Source organism: Podarcis gaigeae (genome assembly GCF_964106915.1).
Source record: "Podarcis gaigeae genome assembly, chromosome: 4".
Classification (NCBI taxonomy): Eukaryota; Metazoa; Chordata; class Lepidosauria; order Squamata; family Lacertidae; genus Podarcis; species Podarcis gaigeae.
The window spans coordinates 43,571,043-43,594,959 of record NC_139677.1 but is presented as its reverse complement, the minus strand read 5'-3'; the positions used below and the strand labels follow the sequence as shown (position 1 = coordinate 43,594,959).

Sequence of the window (23,917 nt, the reverse complement as noted above, 5' to 3'; positions counted from 1 at the left end):
TTGTTGTTTTTACACTGGGAAGGCAAACAAGCAGAAAGATGGTAAGTATAGTCAAAAGCAATGCCAGTATAAACAATGTATCTTAAAATATGGGCTATTTATGCTAAAAGCCTCAAAGTATATCCTTGGGTGCTCAGGAGAAGCAAGCAAAATTTCATATTCTGTGATACATTTCACAATGAAATATTGATTTCCAATGCTTCATTCAGAAGCTCCATGTTTGGAAAATGACATGGGATGTTTTTAAAAAAGGATATTAATGCACCTACAAAAAACCACCATCACCACCACTGTACACACAATTGTCCTTTTATAATACTTATCACATCTTGGAGCCTTCAAGGATATGTTACAAAATGAAACTGTAGCTAAACCAATGCTATATCTATTGAGACACATTGGGTAGAATGTTGATGCAATATTTTTTTACACGTGATTTTAAAAAATCTAAACCACCTAGAATTTTCATTTTAAAATAGAGAAATACAAGCATCTTTCTTGGGCTTCATTCATGCCCAGAATTATGTATCAGTAAATAAGAGATTGCAACTGCATGGAAAATTGCAGACCTGGAAATTAATTATTTAAAAACCAAAACTACATCTTCCAAACCAGAGTCTTGATAAAGAAAACAACTAACTGCAAAGTGTTTTAGTGTTTCAAACAGAACAGGTGTACTAATGCTCTTTCTCACAGAATGTGGTGGTCTCATTTACCAAAATAGGGCAATTAAATGCTAAGTGAGCTATGATACCATGCAGGATAAGAGAAGTTTCTAGTCTCTGGGCACCATACGGCCAAAGTTAAGCACTTTCTGGTTGTGCTGCTTTCGAAGGGCCAGAGTTAAGCACATGCTTGGGGCTGTGATCCTAATCACACATTTCCTGATAGTAAATCCTATTTAATAAACTGGAAATTATTTCAGAGAAAATAACGTACTGGAAACATGTACTGAATCAGGCTGAAAAGCTCCTACTGAAATCAATGAGGTTTAAGTATATATTCCCTGCCAAGCCACTACCAAACAGTGAGTAAGCAAAATACTAAATGGCAAGAAACTGCCTGTTTCAAGAGTGAAACAGGCTTTCCTCGAAAAGTAGAGGAACATATCTACTGAAAGAGATAGACGCACATTTGACAACAGTGGCCACTAAGCTTACAGTGCAATTCTATGCATGTTTAAGCAGACTTAAGTTCACAGCATTCAACAGAGCTAGAGTGTGTTTAAGAGTGGGCCACAGATGGACCTCAGCTGTTTCAGTCAAGCAGCAGCTGGATGTAACCAAGAGGTGAGGCACAATTTCTCATTTTATCAGCCATGTAAAAATAAAAAATGTCAGTTTCCTCAAAGTTACAACCCACAAATAAAGCAATGGCTTTAACTAGTGGGTAAATAGCAGGACTGATCATCTAAGCCCACATCCTCAAAAAAAGCTCAGTTTCTGATGCTATCAATAATAATAAAAAATGATGCTAGGAGTGGACAATGGACTGACAATTGCTAGTGGAGGAAAGCTAGAGGGAGCCGACTAAAAGAAATCTCATTCCAACCTCACAAGTGATGCCAGCAGGGCTATAGGGCAACTAGGGAATGACAAAAAGACAGCTGCTGAAAGTGAGTGCTACAGCAGCTCAGCTGCTATTGTGGAGTAGAATTAAATGACAGCCTGGAGCCCCTCAGGTGCTCCTCGCTTCGCTTCAAGGGAAACAAGTGGAATGCTTAGGAGCAGCAGTACAAGTCATTCCATGTACCATTTTAAAAGGACACCAGACTGTCACTCTCTATGAGATGCAAGCACCCCATTGAAATACTAGGTTCTCCTTTCACCCTCCTTCCTCCGGTAGCTTTGTTTCACAGCGCACATGCTTCCCATGACATGTGATGCTGCCACCTTCCCAGCCCTCTGACCCGGAGATCAGCTTTGCAAGGTCTCACACGCCCATGCAGGGCTGCCGTTCCAGCTGCTCCCTCCCTTGCCAGGTCACGCCGACACCAGAGCCACTATTCCTCAAGCATGCTGGCGCTGTTATTGCAGCCTCTCTCCTCAAGAGGCGCTGCTGCGTCTTGGCACCTGCTCTCTACTATCTCCCTTGTCATCCTCCTCCATCACCGCCCCTCGCCCCATGGCCAGGATTGTTTTAGCATTCCTCCACAGTTCGAGATGGCCTCTTGGCCATTCTGGGTCGCTGGCTCACATTTCGTCAAGTGCTCCAAATGGAAGGCATATTTACAAACAGCCACAGGGTATTATTAATACGCTTATTAAACGCCCTTAGCCTTCCTTTTCCAAATTAACCTCCTTGGGTTGTTGTTGCTTTTTAAATTGCTATTCCGTCTGGCGATCGGGGCTTCTAATCTATCTTTGCTAAAAGTTTTTTTGGTTTTTTTAAAGCCACTCCAATCTCAGCTCGTCGCCTAACCGGGGGAACGAGGGGTCGGTATCCTAACTGCCCAAGAACTAAGTACCGTAAATGAATGGGAGGCTGGAAGATGTAGCTCGAGGCAACTGCATGCCTCGGATGAGCTCAGAAGTGGCTATCCGGGCGCTACACTGGAGGCCACCTAAATCAGCCTGCAGTGAGCAGCGGAGCCCAAGCCCTGGGCGACACGAAAGCGCGAGATGAGGCTGGGAAGGCGCGGTGGGTGTCTTCCTCCATTCGCCCCGCGAGACAGCAAACAGCACCTGCCAAGCGGCGCCTCGAGTCCCCGGGGACACGAAGCAAAAGCAAAACATAAAAACGAATGGCAAACCCAGAAAGCTAGCTCGAGCCGAGCTGCTGTCTCTGTGTGCGTCTAACGTCGAGAACCTGCTTAAGACATCCAGCCAGTTTTTCCAACATTCAACTCTCCCACGACTCTCCAACATGCGAGGGGAAGGCAAGCCACGCCGTTCCCTCAGAGGAAGGGGAGGCCGGGGGGCACCCAGCCACCTCCCCCCGCCGCCGCCCCCGAGCTCCGGGCTCGCTCTTTACCTTTCATCCAGTCCACCACTTGGCTCGGGGTCCATTTACTGACAGGTTCCATAATGAGCGCCATGGGGAAAACTTTGCGAGAAGTGGTATCTCCTCCTCAGGAACCGCGAAAAGAAAGGCGGGTGGCGGGTCCGGCTGGCCTAGGAGCCGCGGCAGAGTTGGGGGTTTTGAGGGGTTGTGGGGGTCGTATTTCAGCTTCTTGCCGGTTAAGGCGCGAAACGGCGGAGAGTGGAGAAAGCAGCAGCAGCGAGGCTGCCTGAGGAAAGAAAAAAAATCCTCGCCTTCCTCTGGCGGCTCGTCTCCTCTCGCTTGTGTGTGAGCGGGTCGGTGTGGCGCGCGGGCGCGCGCGTGTGCGTATCGGCGCCTCTGGGGGCTTTCAGTTCATGTTGCCGCCTCAGCAGGGAGCGGGAGAAGAGGGCTGCTGCTCCCGCACGCTCCGACGCCTCCTGCCTGCCGCCCCCTCTGACCTGCGGGCGAGAGGCGGCGGCGGCTGCCGCTCCAGGATGCTGGGGGACGTTGTCCGGCGCTGCTCACGAGCACCGAGGACGCCAAGGCTTAATGGAGCGGCGGCGGCAGCAGCGACGCCGGGAGCCCCGCGTTCTCGCCGCGTTTGTTCCCAGAGCTGTTCCCTCGCGGAGCTGCACGCTTGCCGCGCGTTTTCTTTCTCTGTCTCTCTCTCTCTCCCCTCGCAGCCCCCACCTCCCTCACACTGGCGGAAATGACGAGAGTTCAGAGCCGAAAATATCTGAAGTCAAGCGGCCCCCTGAGCGCCCTGGGGAGGGGGCTGCATGTGGGACTTGCAAGCGGGGATTCGAGCGCCCGGAGAGAGATGCCCTCCTCGCGCTGCTATGGAGTCCGAGGGAGTGAAAGGGGGCGTAGGAGCGCGCGCCCGCGCGCATCCCCTCCCGCGGGGAAGGGGGGAGGAGCGCGCGAAGACTCCCTGCTCCGAAGCAGCGCGAGGCCTCGGCGGTAGGTGCAGCACCTGCCTGGCGGAGCGAGGCGCCTGCTTATCCCTCCAGCGTTTCCTGACTTTAAAGCTCTTCCCAGGGGAACGGAGGAGGGAATTACCATGAGGTTATGATGCATACATTACTGAGGGGGAGGAAATCCAGCGGGGTGGGGGTGGCTGCGCGGAGAGAGGATTAGGTATTTCTGTGTGGGCTAGGAACGTAATTGCTGAGAAAAGCCCTTGGCTTAGGGTGAGGAGGGGGATAGAAACATCATTTTTTATTCGGATGATTCTATTTCACGTACTTTAGATCAGCATTCGGAGGCTGTCAGAATAAATGGACCTCCAAAGGAATGGTTATTTCCTTATTTGGCTGCTCAATGTACAGTATGTGATGGATGGCACAGAACAATAAATGCTGTTATCTTTAAATTGCTCTGATTCCAGAAATCACATCTTTCCCTGTATTAAGAACTCCCTTTCAGGCATGCGTGGCCCCCTGGGAGGGGAATATCTTTCTGGACAGGCCTTCTTGCTATTATTCAACAATAATTCACTTCCAGCAGCATGCCAGGTGCTATACAGATCACTGAATTGCATTGCTTATTGAAAAGTCTACAGAATTCATGGGCGTTTGAGCTTCCCTGGTCAAAAAATGCATTTATGCAGAAGTAAGCCTCATCGATTTTGTGAAATTGACTCCTGTAAGTGTTCATATAGGATCAAAGATAAAGGGATAAGATAAGGTTTGATCAAGGATGAAGGAAGACAGGGCAATGAAGGGTGAAACCTAGTAACTGAAGGTGGTCTGGGTAAGCATGAAGGTTACGGAAGTTCAGTGCTGAGACTTGGATAAGTTGCAAGGTTGCTGCAGCAACAGAGGGAGATGCTACAGTGGTTTGCAAAGGAGGAGGTAGGAAGAGTGGAGTGGCAAAGCAGAGGGTGAAAAGGTCAGTTGCTGGGAGAAGTAAACGAGGCCCAGTAATAGCTTACAGGGAGAACAAAATGTGAGAAAGGTGATGAGAAGAAAAAGGAAGCAGATGGGGCAGAGAAGCAAGGGCATTATAAATGTAAATACAGTTAGAGGATGATACAGAAAGGTGACATTCTCTCACCTATCCTAATTACTGCTCTTCCTCATTCTTCACACAATGTATGGCTACCAAGGCGTGTTTAGAAGGCAACATAGAAAATACAGCACCGGCTACTTTTAGCCCTGTATGTGAAGAAGCACCAAGATGGCCTCCACTGTGAGGAGCAAAGCTAAGACCCAACTTCTAGGCTGATAAATTATCATGTTTTATTATCACCATTTGGATTCAGGTCAGAAACAACAGAAAAAAATGATGGCCACTCTCTAGCTGAAGGTTCTTGTGACTAATATGATAATAAATCACACTGACCACAGTAGAATTGACTCCTGAGTAAACATGCAGAGAGTTGGGCTGGCAATCATTCTGAAGGCAATGGGCCTTCAGTAACAATTAAGTTGTTCCAGTGGTTTCAGCGGAACATACCCATTGTGGCTTTTATATATTTTTTATTGTTTATGTTTATATGTTATAAATAATAAAGCAAGTGCCTTTAGCTAAATTAATGACATGTTTGAAGAATAATTGCTGTTCTGCTAGTATGTTAATATAGATTTGTATTGCCCAGAAAATAACATGGAACACTTTCTCCCCTACGTATTTTATATATTAAATATAATATTTACCCGTACACATGATGGTACTGTTAAGGTGGAAAGAACCCCAAGGCAGAATTGGAAAGGAGGCAGATTTAGGTTCTGATGAAATAAATTAGCTGATGAAATTAACAAGGCAAGTGAGGGATTCTCTGCCTGGGTACAATGGTGTAAATTCATCACTTGGTAAGATATTGGTAAGAGAATTCTCTCCCAAAACAAGTGTGTAATTTTTTTAATCTCTTGTATGAGTTTATGTATGCCCATCACTCCACCTCAAAAATAAAATATAGACAGTGGTAGATTGTGTAATGTGAATTGCACGCCATCCCTTGTATGGTTGTACAAATACTATTTTGGTCAACTGTTAATTGGCTTTTAGCTCTGTTCCTGTGTGAAAATTTGGGAAGGTTGGTTGGGGAATTAAAATGGCTGCTGATAATTGAGTATATGCCACCATTTCTTAATCTTTTCTTCTTTAAAGCTGAGAAGTGGGATTAGCCCAGAACAAAATGTAACTGTTAATACATATGACTCATGTTTTCTGCTCAACATTTTGATATAAAGAGGATAGAAAAATACTCTGTGTATATCTATGCAAGATGGCTTAAAAAGCAAATAAAGAGCCTAACATTTTAGCAACAGATTTTAAGGCAGGAAGATTCTGTATCGTTTGTCCGGACATCCCTAAGCCATATCCAGATGGTCAATGGCCATTGGGCCAGCCCTACCACTATGCAAGGTGGAGCAGCTGCCCTGAAGACAGCTTTGGGGCATGCTGGAAAGACAGCAAGCTACCAGTTCTTTAGCTTACTGTTCCTTTTTTTATCGGGGGTAGGGGGTTGTGGATTTCATGTCTCATGAGTCCTGTGTAATGCCCTACATAGCAATAGCATGATATCCATTCTGCATTTAATGAATGGCAACAGAAAACTGTGCTGCCATGGTGATGGTATCTTGCTATGGAAGGGGAGGTTTAACCATATTTGTGTTTTGCTCTCCTACCCTTGCTTTTAGAGGAGCTATGTGTACTCTATTACTTGAGAAATTCGCGCTGTATAAAGAGGAAATTTGGAAAGAGACTGAAACTGAGTAGCCTCAGAGCAAAGTATCAGAAGCTTCTCAGCTTGAAACTAGCCAGTTTCAGTGTCCATAGGAGTTCCATCATTACAGATTGAGTGCTGGTTATAGGGTAGGGTCGCTGTGTTTGTTTCATGTAAGCTGTTAGCAGTCATGGAAGATCTTTCATGCCATCAGTTATTTCACTGCACTGTCTGGTATGTGCCTGTGATGCATGTAGAACTCCTTCCAGCAAGCACAGTATGACAATGATTCCACTCTTTGTGTGGTGCAAATGCATAAAATGCATTGCTTCTGGACTGCTGGGAATGTGCAATATTCTTGAAATAGAGGCATATCCCTGAGGGAAGATTGTTCTATTCCATTCTGGGGGGGAATGCTCTACTCTTTTGAGTGCAACATCTTCAAAACAGAAGCACTTCCTTAAGGGAAGACAGTTATATCCCATCCAACAAATGAGCACAGCTGCACATTTTTCCTCTGTAAACTGATACGGCTCCTTTACATTCTCATGGCCACATTTATGGCAAAACACTGACACTGATAATATCCCGGCCAAATGGAAAAATACATTTGTTGAAATTGAATTTTATTCATTATCTTGCCGTGTCCTGTGCTTTACATTTACCCCCCCCCCAAAAAAAACCAGTGCTAGCTAATAAATCTGGACATACTTATTTTTGTTGCAAACGATAAACATAGTTTCATTGTTTTCAGACACAGAAAAACAAAGCAAAAATCAAAAGCTGAAATTCAGGCCTCTCTGTGCAGTGTAAGATGTATTGAAGCCCATTGAAATCAATTTGAGGAGTAGGATTTAGTCAGAGGACCAGATTAAGAAGTGGCCAAGCCTCCGTGGGTTACTTTGACAAGTGACACCAGACATTCATTCAGTCATTCATTTATAAGTATGTATATACCACTTGATATTTCAAAAACATGGTGTCAGGCCCAAAAAAAGCAAGTGTGGTTCACCCAAAATAGCCACACTAGATCCATGGTCTGAAGGTTCCCCATCACTGGCTTAGGCAGTTTAGGACTAAGCTAACTGTTAATGCTGTAAATCAGCTTTCGAAAACGAAATGTAGACATATTTGGTTATCCTGCTTATTTTGTTTCTGTGCACAATTGTACCATGATTTCACTGGCTGTTTTTTTTTAAAGCACCTCCTCAACATGGGAGAGTTAAGTCAGCACCAATGGAAATCCTTTGATGGCTAATAGCATTTCTTTGTAAACGTATGAAGTGGGTCTAAATTCATCATAGGAAGGGAAGATCAAAACCAGGAGAGGAGGAGAAACAACTATGCATCTACCCACCTCGCCTGGGATCCAGCGCCTGTTACAGTTCAGACAGCTCACTCCACCCACAGTGTCTGAAGAATCAGATGTTGCTCTTCCATTTTAGCTTTTCTTTCCTTTGTTTTGTATATGGGAAGGCTGCAGCTTTATATTTTCATCTGTGGTGTGGTACAAGCTGGAAAAAAACATAGGTTTAACCAAACAAATGATGTTCTGAATCAGGGGGGAAACGGATGACAACTGTTCATCATTAGATATGCGAAGTTCTTTTACTTGACAACAATATTTCTTTAACAAATATTGTCTTTTTGGCTATATCTTAAATATAAGAAAATATAGTGAGTTGTAAACATGCATGTCAGTTGAATCTTTTAATCATGATAACATTTTAACAGCGCTCCTGTTGTATAATCTGAAACACAAATCATTGGCCTCCATAAATTTGTTAATAATTGAAAGCATGTAGGGTTTCATTAAGGCTATTAAGAGATTAAGAGGACTTTCCTAAGCAGAGCTTGGTACAATCAAGTCTATTGATTTCGGCGAGTTTAGAGAGCATCCTAAGTCTGCATAAGATTAAGATGTTCAGCCATTTCAAAGACTTCAACCACTTTTTGCAACATTATATCATTTTAAGTAGTTAAAAAAAAAATGTGAGATTTGCCACAAAGGGGGGAAATCTCTTTATTTTTGTATAGGATTTTGATACAGAAATAAAGAATGCATAAATCTTACAGGGTTGCCCACTGTCAACATAAAAATCATTGTTGCATCTTTTAAAAACCCAGTTCAGGCACTTAGTGTCCTACCCTGCTACTTTGTCTCTTCCCCTTCATCTTCCTCTTTCAGATGCTGTATGGTAAAACTAAAAATACTGACAAGAGAGAGGTTAGTGGCTGTAGGTAGTGGCAATAGCAACCAGTTGATCCAACAGGGTCTCAGTGCTGAAAGTTGAGGGTGTTGAAAGTCAAGGGTAAAAGTCAAATGATGTAGGTTGAGCAGGGACCAATGATAATGATTATGGATGTAGTCAGAAAGTCACATCAGATAACACCGGGTGATATTCAACAAACCTATCCCATCAGCAGAAGGGTTTCTACTTGTCTTTCCCATACTTCCCAGTCCTCTGTCACTGATTCTAAAATGTAGACTATAATTTAGTCCTTGTGTACCTTTTTGCATTTCCAAGGAGAGAGCGTGATCCTTATTACCAGCATATATAAAAAGAAATCTTGCAAATTTCTGACTCTCACTGTGTTAAATGCAGTGTTTATTCAAAATGACATCACCCTGAACGGTAAATTCATTGAGGAAAAACCCACATAAACAGCATGTGAAGCTATACTTTCAAGGGGACAAAAAAGAGTGGAGGTGGAGGTAGGTTCATTTTTTGCATCTACATTCTTAATAAGAGCACATTTATATACAAATGTCCAATAAATTTTCTAAAAATCCCAAGGAAATTATTATGCATTTAAATTCTTTTTCTGTGTAAAGATATCCATATATGTATCCATATCTGCTGTATTATTTAAATCCCAGCACTAATTATTTATGGTACATTTTCATGTCACTATGACAAGATGCAAAATTGCTGCTGGGAAGAATGAGTCCAGAACTTAAAATGTAATAAAAACTGGGACTTAACAAGGATAGGGACACCAAAGCTTTAAGGGTGTTTTTCTTTAAAATAATAATAATAATAATTTGAATACTCAGGTTCTATGTCTAAATATGGTTAATAAAAAAAAGGACATGACTAAATTAAGCCTATTAATTTCCATGGGTTTACTATGAGTAAAGGTTAGTTGATTAGCATCCCTGCTCTAAAAGCATAGTGTGTGTAGAGTGTAATAAAAGTAAGTAAAGGGTTGGGATGTGTGTTGAAAATCTGAAGTTTGTGTGTGTTCTCTTGTGAGATTAAAATTGCTTTGAACTGCATTAGCCACTTCTTCACACAAGTAATGAATCATGGAAGTGCATCCATTGCTGCAAGCAACTTTATTGGAAATCTCTGGTCCTTTCTAGTAAAACGTATGCTTTAAGGAAGAGGGTAATCATCATGCAGATCTGTGCAGATTGATGTAAGGAATTTATTACAGCCTTACATTTATCACTAGATGAGTGTACACATGCTCTGCAGAAAATGAATCCTGCCTTCACAGGTGTTTTGAGGTTCTGGCTGTTTGAAAAGAACTGGCAGTCTAATTGCAGTTATATTGTATTAGATCCCATGTTGCTGTATGTCATGCTGCGAAAACACAGTTGCTGCAAAGAGTTTTATAGAAGCTGATGACATTCAAACTTCTGTGAGATCAGAATTAAACCATTAGATTTAATGAGACTTTGTACTTGATGGCATCCCATTAAACTGGGGAGAGCTGAGCAACCTGGATGCAATAAAGCAAAATTATTTTTCTATTGTTTGTTTATTGTATCAGATCCAAGATTTTCAGCAGCCAATATAGCTTAATAGATTCTCATCACAGCATCTGCTATGTCAAGACTTCACAGGTGGAGGCCTCTATTAGGCAATTAGGCTGAATACAAGGGACTCATCCATTTTACATGCATTCATGAAGCCCTAGTAAAATAATACAAATAGCACCTCTCTGCCAATGCAAGCTCAATAGCCTACATCTGTGTTGTTGCATGAAGCCCATTTTAAATGATTTTCACATTGGAGGGGGGGGGTAAACATATAGCATAAATTATTTTTAATGTACTTTCCCCTATACAGCAAAGAAATTGTTTTTGTTTGTTTTTTAGTATAAAGCTTTTAAGTATATAGTTTCCATATACCTTGCAAGCACTTTGAGAAAACAAAAAACACAGCCTATTAGTAACAGAATGAATAGGGCAATTGTGTACTTGAGGCCTTAGAAATAACAGGCGTTGAGCTTTGATGCTTGTTTGATCTCAATAAAATAAATTGGCCAGATATGACAGAAGTTGTGAGGCTGAGTCTGCAAGTCATTAACACACATCATTATTCTCTGCAAAATAGTAAGGCATTTAGCTACTATATTCCTTTTGAAGGGCATCTCATTTCTACCCTATCTAGTTATGGTTACACTTCGTTCTATCTTTTGCCAGCAATACACAATTTCATGGTTAGCTTCCAGAGCCTTGAGCCATTAACAAGATTCCATGCTCATTCATTGGCTGGCTTTGATCTATAAAGCCTTAAACAGCTCAGGACCACAATACCTCAAGGACCGCCTCTCCCCACATGAACCAATCTGGACTCTGCAACCATAATCTGTCATTGACTGGCTGGATGCAGAGGAGTGGTGGCAGCTGCCAGTTTGGGAACCCCCCAAGGGAGTACCCATGGGAAGACATCTCAGAGCCAGCAGATTGGTTATGGGATGACAATTAGTGGCCAGTTTGGGAACCCCCCGAGAGAGTACCCATGGGAAGACATCTCAGAGCCAGCAGATTGGTTATGGGATAACAATTAGTGGCCAGAGGGAAAAGAGGGAGGACGAGCAGACTGCAAAGAGAAGGGGTCCTACGCAGTGAGTGTAACAAGGTTTAGTGAGCAGGAAGTGTCGGGGGCAGAGAACAGTTCAGATTGAGGCAGAAGAGGGGCTGGAGAGGTGGGGGGGCAGGAGACAGAGAAGCAGGATGCTGTGCCCCACAGTCGTTACAGCAGCATGCTCACAGAGTTGCATTTTAAGCACATTAATCTGAAACCCACCATTTTCTCTCATGTCTCTTGGTCATGGCATAACTCAATAGCCGGATTGCACCTTCTCGTTTCTATCTGCCATAATCCATTTCCATCACCAGTGATCCCCACTTCATTCTGAAGCAGGAAAAGCAAGATGAAATCCAGATCAGTTTCACCAATGCTACATTTGTGTGTGTGTGTGTTTTAATTATGAAAGAAGGTCAAAGAAGAAGGAGCAATCTGAAGAGTGCCTTGGCAAAGCCATCAGACTGGCCCTAGGATGCTGATGCACCACTCAACATAATCAGGCAGGAAGGTGGAGTGAACCATCTCAGGTGGAGCACTGGCTACATCCAGACCTACTGAGCTTCACAAAGGTGGCAGCTTTGTGTGTCTTCAGCCTGTACTGTTGGTTGTACCATCTGATGAGACAAATTGATGTAGCTCAGTTCTAGCTAAACCTGGAGAGACTTTTGAGGCAAGTGGGGGGAAAGCACAACCTGACACAAAGTGCTTTCCTCTGCCTAGATAGAGGGGGGGGGGACCACTTCTGATTCGCAATGGAAAATGCAGTTTTCTACTAGCAATAGTTTCTACTGAAAATATGCTGGAAAATGACATTTACGTTAAAAGTAGGTCTATGATACAAATATAAACAATTCCAAACCACAAGATGAAAGAAGAGAGGTGGGGGAGAGACAGACAGAGAGAGAGAGAGAGAGCTGTTTCCCACAGTCACTGATGATTGTATCAGAACTGTCCAGACCTAGTGATTATACAAATCTGATAACGAAGTGTTTCCATGTCTTGTTGCTCATGTATTTGATCATGATGTCCAACTCACAATACACTAGCACTGCAACAAAGATGAACAAGCCACATATAATGAAATACTGAGTTGTATTTTCCCTTCATACACATGAACCAAACATACATTAGGGGTGGGGGTTGTAGTGAGATAAGGCAGCAACTAACTCTGAAAGCAGGAAACAGTTTCGAAAGTTTTCCCTCACACATTTTAGTGATAGGGGCTGTAGTAAAAAACTCTATATAGTGGTACTTCGGGTTAAGTACCTAATTCGTTCCAGAGGTCCGTACTTAACCTGAAACTGTACTTAACCTGAAGCACCACTTTAGCTAATGGGGCCTCCTGCTGCCGCACGATTTCTGTTCTCATCCTGAAGCAAAGTTCTTAACCTGAAGCACTATTTCTGGATTAGCAGAGTCTGTAACCTGAAGCGTATGTAACCTGAGGTACCACTGTACCCAGAAACTTAGTATTCCAGAGTTCTTTAGACACAGATCTATGCACAACCACTAAGGAAGATCATATGCTGGTTTGTGGGTAAGCTGATTCCTGAGGGGTTATGCATCCACTTTCAGCTCAACACTTGCACAGACTGGTGCTCCACCTTTGGCTTTTCTAAATTACAATCTTTATGATTTATCATGCCATTAAAGTACCTTTAGCCAAAAAGATTAGAAGTAATATGTATCCATTCAAATGAACAGGATTCTATGTATGTAGCAGGTACTATTAAACAATTTTAATATCAGCCATTGCTACTTTTGTGTGTCTGATAATTGGGTTTGAGAATAATTACTGAAGTAAAAGAAAGTGCTTTTGTGCGGTAGTTCGTACTTCAACATTGAAAATATCATCCGTGTCATACAGCTTTCGGGCAAACCTTGGAACCACTTCCGAACCTCCTCTAATTGGTTAAGTACAAAGCCAGCTTTGCAATGCTCACAGAATTCGTGGCGTCAGCTTGATCTGATGAGGCTCAAATATTAAGTATAAGATGGTCCTGATGTCCAAGTATTGTACTGCTTTCATCATATTTCTATGTAAAGGAGAGGTGGGGGAGAAGGCTGGAGGGCAGTCCTACAAGGAAAGGAGCAGGCAAAGGGGGCGGGGGAGATTCAAAAGGGAAATCAAGAAGAATGCCTAATGCATATGTGTATTTTTTATGCTTTTCTATAACAGCGCTTCTCTGATCCTCTGAAAATGTCATATAACTGCAATATTACCATGCAGGCTCATTATTAAATATGTTCCCTTTAGATTACAGTCATAGGTTAACACCAGTTTAGAAGATTTGCTTATCTCCTAGCTCAGAGAAAAGGAAGCCTTGCCTCCTTCAAGGCCAATGTAATGGGTGCGCAGGGGATTGTCTGTCAGAGACAGCTAGGGGTGATTTGCCTTCTTCCCTAAGGAGACTGGATGTGTCATCTTTGCAATTCTCCATCTGGCAGGAGAGAAGTCTGGAGGTTACATATCCTTGAATTCGCTTCTGCTGACCTGAATTGCTCCATACATTCTCCGCCTGTACTTGTGCTGGGGTTGCACAATTGGCGTATATATGTCTTTACATGATTGTATTTGTCTTATGCATTCAGTGTCACACTGCTGCTAGTACACTCCAGCTGTAATTTAGCGCCAATATGCCAATTATTTGCACAAAATGTATTGTATGTCGCCATAGGACCCTCCGTGCTTGTGCCATTCACATTGTACAAGATGACATCGCATTCCCTCAAACTATGTTCTCAGTTCATTTTCCCTACTCCTTTATTTTTCGTATCTGTGTGAAGAGGTGGTTTTGATATGACACCCTACTAATGAATACAACCTGAGATTTTTTCTGCATTAAATCAATCAGCATAATGAGGTGGTATTGGCTACTTAAATCCCCTTCAAATAATTTTGTGAAGATTTGTGCCCATATGCTTAACCTTTTATTTGCATATTATTTAAAATAAGTTATCTCAACATTTTATAACAACATGTTTTTGTATAGCTAGCTCTTTTCTTAATCAGCAGAGTGGTTTTTGTTGTTGCTGCTGTTCATTCATTTATAAACTGGACTGTATCACTGGCTGACTTATTAAGAATCTGGATACTCCATGAGACAACAGTTCATTTAAAAAAAATAAAACAAAAATGTTACATTGGTGGTTGCATGCTGTGTTATCTTTTCTTAAATCTGTTGTTTTAAGTGTTGTGCACTGTACACACAGTGCTTAAAATAAAATAATAGATCTTCAGCCAGAGTGAGCTGCTGTGATCAGTTGCATCAAGTTCCCCATAATCAATGAATGGGATTAAAAAGTACATGACTCCAGTCAAGCTCGCAAAAATATACCATTTGTCTGACAATAAATGTTGGAAATGTAAAGAAACTCAAGGAACGTTCTTTCACCTCTGGTGGACCTGCCCTAGAGTTAAGGCTTTCTGGGAAATCATATATAATGAGTTGAAAAAGGTATTTAAGTATACCTTCCCTAAGAAACCAGAGGCCTTTCTTTTGGGCATCGTCGGCCAGAGGGTGTTAAAGAAGGACCGAACATTTTTTATGTATGCAACAACAGCAGCAAGGATACTTGTCGCTAAGCACTGGAAAACCCAAGATTTGCCCACACTGGAAGAATGGCAGATGCAACTGATAGACTATATGGAACTAGCAGAAATGACTGGCAGAATCAGAGACCTGGGAGAAGAGGCAGTGGAGGAGGACTGGAAGAAATTCAAGGACTATTTACAAAAATATTGTAAATTGTATGAGTGTTAAGAAAGATGTAAGATTATAAATAATATGGCACCATTAAGTTAGTTGAAAGGAATATGAAGATAAGTGAAAATATAAGAAAAGATAATTTTTGGATAAATATTATGCTAAAATTAAGCTTTTAAGGTTTGGGTAAAAATATCTAAAATTAGGGACACAATATTGGAAAATTATAAAATAAGAATTGAAACAAGGTGATAAATTGCTGGGTAAAAGTTGATAAACTTGGAACGCAGGAACGAGAGATGCGAGGAAGTTCAAAGAAGCGAAGAAAATATGGCTATTGTAATGTTATATGTTATTTTTTTTATTGTATTAAGAAAATCTTTAATAAATATCTTATATAAAAAAAATAAAAAGTCCAGGCTGTGAGCTATGCACCAACAAAGTGCCTTCTGAAGCTTTTAGCAACTCACTCTGCAAATCTGGAAGGACAGGGTTTTTAAAGCAGAATCTGTTACTGTACAGTAAACTGGAAAATGCAGGTGTACTTTTGCTTTTATGAGAGAGTATGTGATCCCAAGCACTGAATGTGTTGTTCCACTTTATGTTTTGTTAGACATATTCAATCCTTTTATGAAGCAATATACAAAGTAAGCATGGTCTTCATTTACAGGATCCCAGATAGCAAACTTCATTAGAAGGATACCAGATGAGCAACAGAAGAATCTTTTGGGTGAAACCAAGGGCTTGCTTAGTTCAGCATTCGGTTTCCACAGTGGTTCACCAGATATTGATGTGAGGCACACAAACAAAATATGCAATGATGACAATAATTTTATTTATATCCTGCCCATCTGGCTGGGTTTCCCCAGCCATGTGGCTTCCAGCATGTATACTTTTGACCAATTAAATATTATGGTTTAACATTTTGTACTTACCATGATTTCTGCTTCAAAAATAAACTGTTTTTCTATATATCTCAAAGACATGAAATGTATAATTGGTGTACAGTTTATACTTCAGTATGGAGATTTTAATGAATGAACAGCGAATCTGAAAAATACATTATTTTATTAGTGTTATAGCCCATCTACATCGCAGCTAAACTGCATTTAATAGAATGTGAGCTGATTTTGCTCTATTGACTTTAGCTGAACTAAACCTTAAAGTACTTCAGCTTAATTGGATTGTGGATCAGAATGATGCCTGCAATTCTACTGCAACTTTTTTTGTCTGTTCAGAGAACATTGTGCAGTGTTTCCAGTGTGACCACATGTGACCATTTCCAGAGTTTACAAGCTCAGTTTGAATTAAACTCTTATGACCTGCCAATGTTTTGATTAATTTGATATCAGCATATGACTTGATTTAACAAGACACTCAGTACACTTGACAATCTGTGCTACAAGACATTGCCAATTATATACTGACATTCTTGTTTCCATCACAGTGTGCTCTTCGTATCTACTTGTAACGTTAAATACTTGAACCTTTGAACAGATGCACCCATTTCAAAAATTGCTAAAGATGTACCCTTAAAATGCATAAATTTGACTCTGCTATCTTCACTCATTTATCGTATAATGTTCCAGGCACTCTCTTTACCTATCCTTAGGGATTATGCTAAGGGGAGAATGGTGGAAATGTGACAGAAATAGAGCTACTGCAAGAAACATCTCAGTTTAAATTTCAACAGCATATTATGCTTCAAACTACTATACTTTACCAGAACCAACTTTTCTGACCATATATTTTTGAATGCAATGTTTATAAAAATGCATAAAAAATCTGACTTTAAGAAACAAACATTCATGGAACTGGCCGAAATGACTGGCAGAATCCGAGACTTGGGAGAAGAAACAATCGAGGAGGACTGGAAAAAATTTAAGGACTATCTGAAAAAACATTATAAGCTGTATGAATGTTAAAAAATGCACCTTTTAGGAAATTCTAGCTTCAGTAATGTTAAACTAAAGAAATGGAAATTAAGGCACAAGAAGTCAGAGATAGAATAATGAAACAACTTTATTGTGTTTAAATGAAAATGTACATGATTTGGGTTATAACACATTTGAAATTGGGTAACATGATAAAATGAAAGATACAACAAGTATTGAAACAAGTTAACAAATTGCTGATGTTATGTATCACAGAGAATGCAGGGTTGGGAGGATGTGGGGAAGTCCAGTAGACTTGGAAAAAAGAACAAGAAAATTTGTAACCTTTCTACTTTATTCTTATAATATGTTCTTTATTCTTTTTTCTGTATTTCACAAACTCAATAAAAAATATTATATAAAAAAAAGAAACAAACATTCTGTGTCTGGTACAAGCTATATAATGGAATGAAGATAGAGTTTTGATGTTTCTCTTTGTAGTTGCCTACAGCTTTGAGCTTAATCTAATTTTAAAACTGTAAGAATCTTTACTGAAGATTCTGAGTATTCTTTGCTTCTTTTTAAAGAACAAATTTGTCTCTTTTATTTATTTATTTGAGAAAGCTAAGCATATGGTTTACTTGTCTGAATTCAAATACATACTGTATTTGCCTGCATGCCCATTTTGTATTTCATTATTCTGTATCACAACATGGTAAACTTGAAAAAAAAACAAAGCAAAATGAAATTAATATGTGCTAAAGTGGCAAACTTGGGGGGGGGGGAAGCAAAATGAAATCAATATGTGCTAAGGTGCCTAAAAATAAGCCCATTTAATTCTGTCTAATTTAGCATCATTGTATGTATATTTTCCCTTTTTCAAATTCTAAAAATGGTAAGCAGATTACTATTCTTTGTATAAGCATGTGCCTACATCCATAAAAATATACTTTATTGTAGTCAAATAATATAATGCATTACATAACCCAGTGGCTTGATAGCAAAATGAATAATGCAACATTTATTTCATTCCAAGATAGGTCAAGGCCAAAAAGCCCCCCTCATAGCTAGTTAGGTGTTTTGACTTTAATAAATTATAAGACCAGTTCCTTATAATATTCTCCTAAATTATACTGCTCCTTCATACATCTGCAAATACATGGTTTTAAACAGCTACATTCCTGTATTCCAAGAACTAATCTGATGTAGTCATTAGCATTAGTATGTTATAATATGTTAAGGAAACGATTAGAGATGACAACAATGATCTAGTCTAACAACTGAGACAAACATTAGGACACCATTGATCCTGTGAGGAATATTAGTTTCACCTAAAGTATTCACACAGTTAAAAGCTAGTTACTTTCCTCCATGTTATCATACGTTTGTTCAACCTAGAGTAAAAACATCACAAAGTCTACTCATAAATCAAAATAGAACATCTGCAAAGCTAAGCAGGGTCTGGTATGGTTTCAAATTGGAGGGGGAACTATATGTTGAGATAGCTGCATTGAAGGGGGTTGGACTAGATGACCCTTGTGGTTCCCTTCCAACTCTACAATTATATAATTACATTATTCTATGAATACATATATGTATTTACCTTATGAACAAACTATGCTTCAGTCTCTCTTTACTGAGCACATAGGTTGTACCCAGATGTTGCACTGCCAAACATTGTCACCTTGATAATGATGCAGAAACAAATGTGTGTTCTCACACACACATACCCCGCAAATAAATCTTTTCAGGTGTGGAAATATTATTAGTAATCCAATACATTGTCACCTTTTCTTCTCTCTTTAGATGCATAAAAAAGAAGCCACTTCCTGCAAAGGCTGAATTTGACTTATCTTAACCTCAGCCACCGCAGGATGTGATTGACTCTTACGAACATCTGATCACATTCATATATCCTATATTAAGCTAACTGACCTTTCCAGAATTCACTTTATGCCTCACATTTAGTAGAAAACAATTCTTGGCATGACTAATGAACCATTCACCCCATAATTGTGAATTTTGCTCTCCCATTGCTTAATACAAACCAGAGATCAAATAAAGTCTGAAGATGGTGATTACAGAGAAGAGACAGTCTGACCTCTACCAAATTTCAGACTTTGTATAAACTGCCTTTTTCATGCTTTCCACGATCTTAAATATATATAGCAATGTGCTTTCATATGCTGGCAATATCATGTCTGTGGATGTTATCCTGGTCTGACTGTTAGTGCTCCCTGTCATTTGAAGCACTTAATGTTGCTGGTTGTCCTGGGACTGCCCATGCTCCACCCACATGAGTTTGTGGTTCAGATTGTTGGTGTCATTAAAACAAAACAAAAACACAAATTCTGAATGCAACTTTATTCAGCTCAGAATGTTGATTCTCTGAATTCTCTCCTAAACTGTTCTCCAGATTGAATTGTCGTATGAAATGGTGCAACCTAATCTTTCCTGGTGCTTAAAAAATGGCTGCAGCAGTGATCCAGGCACTGGTGAACTTGGGAGTTACATGTCCCAGGGTGCCTGACATCCACAGTCTCAAGAAAGCCTAGAACAAATAGTTTAAAGGATGCCTGACATCCACAGAATGGGCTCAGTAGTGCTAGAAAACAGCAGGCCTCAAGTTCCCCATCATCTTCAAGGTGTCAGGAAGGAAGGCCTCACAAAGAAGCCTCTGCCTTGAAATGAGCAGGTGTATTTTCAGAAAGGGAAGGGAACAGTTGATGGACATTTGGATCCTGTTGCACTCACAGTGGCATTATTGAATGGGGAATTGTGCTCAGGAAAAAGAACCTGAGCTATTTTCTAATTTAGGGATAAAACAGCTTGATTTGTCAAGCCCAAGTGTGAACATCACTTAACTATTCATGGCTGAATAGTCATGGGCAGGTGGCAGACTCAATGGATTGCTTCAGCATCCAGAATAAAATCCATACACTCCAAGTGTCCCAATTTTCCAGAGACAGTCCCAGAATTACAAAGGCCATCATGGGTTCTGATTTGATCCCGGAATGCCCCTCTTTCCCTGCCAGTGGCACCACTGCTGAGCTTGGGGAGGAGGAGGAGCCAGGACTTGTCCCAAGCGATGGCAGTGGTGGTGGCAGCTCCAAGGGAGCATCCTGTTGCCTTTCCATGGCCTCTCCATGGCCAATACTGCTGGCCTCCCCTCTTAGGCAGCTAGTAGCGGCTGCTGGAGAGTGGGTGAGAAGGAGGAGAGGCTGCGGCCACCAAGGCCCAGCCCCATGTGATGTCCCATGTGAGGTGCAGGCAGAAGGCAGGGCCACTCTGGGCAGGAAGGAACAGGAGTGGAATGGAGAACAAGGAGTTATGATTTTTTTTTTAAATGCTTTATGCATCTGCAAATGCTCTGTGGTTGGGGGGGGCAGGGACAACAACAAAGGGGGGCAGTTTGTGGGAGAATGATAAATGTCCCTATATTCATATGAAGAATGTTGGAAGGTATGAACTTCTACTTGCCCTGCTACCTACCAATAGTTTTAGTTTACACATTTCCATTTCCTGTTCAGCCTAGGAGTAAACCACAGTTTAAGAGATGTATAGCGTCTATGCTTTTACTGGAGATATGTGTGGAACAACGGGGATTGAAAAGGATGAAACAAATGGAAAAGAGGAGAAAAAATCTGCAGAAGGGATATACTAACATAAGGAATTTTGATTGCCATTGTGGAAGACAACCATTTTTCTGTATATGTACTATTATCAGGCTGCTCAGTATATCTGAAACAGGAGTTATGTTTGTCAGATAGGCTCATTACAGAACACATTCTGCAAAGTTCCAGGAACGTTGCAATAGCAAGCAATGCATTAAACACCAGTGTCTGTAATGTAGGACTTAGGGCCAATTCATTAAGAAGGTACACCAAGTTCTTCACTTTATCCGTACTCCCCTCCCTGCCCCACTATTTGTTGCATTTCCATGTAACAAATTGTCAATCAATATTTAATTCAATTGAAAAACATGCTAATAGGTCTAATGGGAGACATTTAACAATATAATGCTGAGAGGCATTTGCGAACTATAAGAGACAAAAGGCATGTGAAGCACAAAGTGCTAGTAGTGCAATAATAAGATTACATCCATAGCCCTGGTTCAGCAACACAGCAACCTCTGGGCAAGTCTAAATGACATCTGTTCCATTTGTGTAATTAAGAACATGGAACAAAGCAACGCTAGCTTCTCAGTGTTTTGCTAAGTCCAATATCATCCTCCCATCAGCAGTGCTGGATGCTTTGGAGGCTATCAACAACAGAAAAAGTGGATTTGAATGATGTAACCTACAGATGATCAGATCATGAAAATTCTTCCATTCATGTGTCACTGTCCAACATACCAGGAGTCTCTGGATCTGTGTTCTGCTGCCTGTTGAACATATCGAAGATCCCAGGTTATGGGTCCTGTATTGCATTTACTTACAACAATAGCTGCACCACTACCTTAAAATCCTGGGAACTATAGTTAACTCATCACAGAGCTACAATTCCCAGGACCCTTAGCAAAATTTAGTTCCCAGGAATTTTTTTTGGGGCGGGGTATGGTATGTAGGTACCCTGAGACTCCAGGCACCCACACTTTTTCCTGGACTTTCTGGGCAATATTCTGCAGTATTGGGAAACAGTGAAACTGGGAACACTATAGGAACAGTGATGTTGGCATCAGTCTGTGCTGGGAGACATGGAAGAATGCGTATTTGGGGATAGAGTCAAACCATTGGAGAGTTACAGCACCTGCTGTGACTGTAGAGACCAATACAGGAGAGACATGTTTTACTGCAGCTGTGGCAAATGACAGCATCCGTTTTTGCTGCCACAGATGTACCATGGTGTTTCCCCCCCTCTGTGCTCCCACTGAAAACACATCAGCTAACTACCCTGAGACTCTAAAAAGCCTGATAAAGGAATGATTGTCTGCAGCCTTAGCAATACAGTGCTGTAGATACTATAGTGTGGCATATTCCAGAATTATACAGGGATAGTATGAAGGCCAACCTCAGCCTTAATCCATCAACCCAATCCCTAATGCCCCTTCCCACTGCCAGTTAGTTAGCTAGAGGGACTCAGGAAGGAAACTGTCACTGCTGATTGCCAGCACTCAGGGGACTCTGCTTCCTCTAGCATGATGCAGGCTCTACAGTAGCAGGTAGGAAGTCCTTGAACAAACACTCACTGCTAGGGATGTTAAGAAGGCACCCATTTCCATTCTGGTCCGTGTTAATTGCATATAGCACTGTTTCCATGCCACTGCAGTTTCACTTTCAACAAAAATGAAGTTATTTGTCTCACTGTCTGCTGAATGTTATATCATTAATGACGTTAAAGGTAAAGGTAAAGGGACCCCTGACCATTAGGTTCAGTCGTGACCGACTCTGGGGTTCTGGCGCTCATGTCGCTTTATTGGCCGAGGGAGCCGGCATTTGTCCGCAGACAGCTTCCAGGTCATGTGGCCAACATGACTAAGATGCTTCTGGTGAACCAGAGCAGCGCACGGAAATGCTGTTTACCTTCCCGCCAGAGCGGTACCTATTTATCTACTTGCACTTTGATGTGCTTTCGAACTGCTAGGTTGGCAGGAGCAGGGACCGAGCAACGGGAGTTCACCCCGTTGCGGGGATTCAAACCTCCGACCTTCTGATCGGCAAGTCCTAGGCTCTGTGGTTTAACCCACAGCACCACCCGTGTCCCTATTAATGATGTTACCAGTACATTATTCTGAACTACTCATTTCAGTGCAAAGACCATTCATTTCAGCGCAAAGGAAATGGAAATGCAAAAGGAGGAGTAATCCATCAAGTATCATTTGCAGACTGAAAACAACAGCAGTGAACACTGATCATGCTTGCTGGATTGGTTTCCAGATATGGAATGAACGAACACCAGTCATTTCCGGTTCAGTTTCTCTTTCCGTTGGAATTCTCCAACATCCCTACTCACTGTTATGGAAATAGTGAAGAGGAAGGGAAGTCTGCTAGAAACTCTTATAGCAGGGAGAAAGATGGAGCAAGGTGGCTCCTGGTGGCATTTATTAAATGCAGTTTTTTAAATTAAAAAGAATCATTAAATGATAAGGTATAGATAGATGGAGTGATGTTGCTGGCCATCTGGCAGGGTGGGGAGTTAAAAGTAGCAAATAAGGTGGTTCCTATTGTGATACCCAGTTGTAGGGTCACTGTGCTTGTATGAAACACCATTTCCCATTTTTCAACTGCTATAAGTCAACCATTTTTATCCTATTTATTTGAAATTATAAAAATCTTGTACTCCTTACCCATAAGATCTTCCTTACCAGATTGCGTAATGATTGCTCCATAATTATAATTACAGCCCAAAGAGGGATTTGGGTATTCTCATCCAAAATCAGTTCAGGTACATTGCAGGGGGGTATATTAGCAGGACAGGTCATACTGTTTGCTATTTTAATTTGATACCTTTACTTTCCAAGAAACATTTTCCACTTCCAGATAACGAATGATATACAAATAGGCCAGTGAGAAAAGATCAGGTGCAAGACCTTTATCCTTTTCTCACATTCCCAAAATAGTTGCGGTAACTGGATTACTTTAGAACATTGTATGTCTCTGTTTTAATGGCAGAGAAACACAACTTTAAAATCAAATCCTTTTATTTCAGCATTCACAGTGTTTGGCATCCTTTCCCATGGAAAAAGCTGGGAATCATAATTTTGGATATAATCCTGCCATCAGTGCTAGGTGAAAATGGCCTCTTTACTTTCATAGTTAACTGAAGACACCATGGAATGAACCTGGGATCTTCTACATGCAAAGCATGCACACTCTGCCCTGAGCTGTAACCCTCTCGGAGGAGTGTTTTCAGAAGTGTTAT

At 41.2% G+C, this 23,917-nt stretch overlaps 1 protein-coding gene and 1 long non-coding RNA gene across 15 annotated transcripts in view; both read right to left on the bottom strand.

Annotated features, from left to right (window-relative positions):
- Positions 1-23,917, bottom strand: part of CNKSR2 (connector enhancer of kinase suppressor of Ras 2) — a 230,123-nt gene that overhangs the window by 129,452 nt on the left and 76,754 nt on the right. For 2 of the 14 annotated variants that reach the window (XM_083734213.1, XM_083734217.1), the window contains exon 1: positions 2,974-3,997. The exons of 11 other annotated variants lie outside the window; for them this stretch is intronic. In XM_083734213.1, coding sequence (XP_083590339.1) covers positions 2,974-3,037 — 64 coding nt within the window. In that variant the 5' untranslated portion in view covers positions 3,038-3,997. Of the gene's footprint in view, positions 1-2,973; positions 3,998-23,917 lie in introns of those variants that run through there. One more of the 14 variants, XM_083734210.1, reaches the window with a different exon arrangement.
- On the bottom strand, positions 11,382-16,804 carry LOC310842592. Its single transcript, XR_014563252.1, has 3 exons — positions 16,713-16,804; positions 12,926-13,552; positions 11,382-12,711 (listed from the first exon to the last, which is right to left on the bottom strand). It is a non-coding gene; the product is annotated as an uncharacterized lncRNA (long non-coding RNA).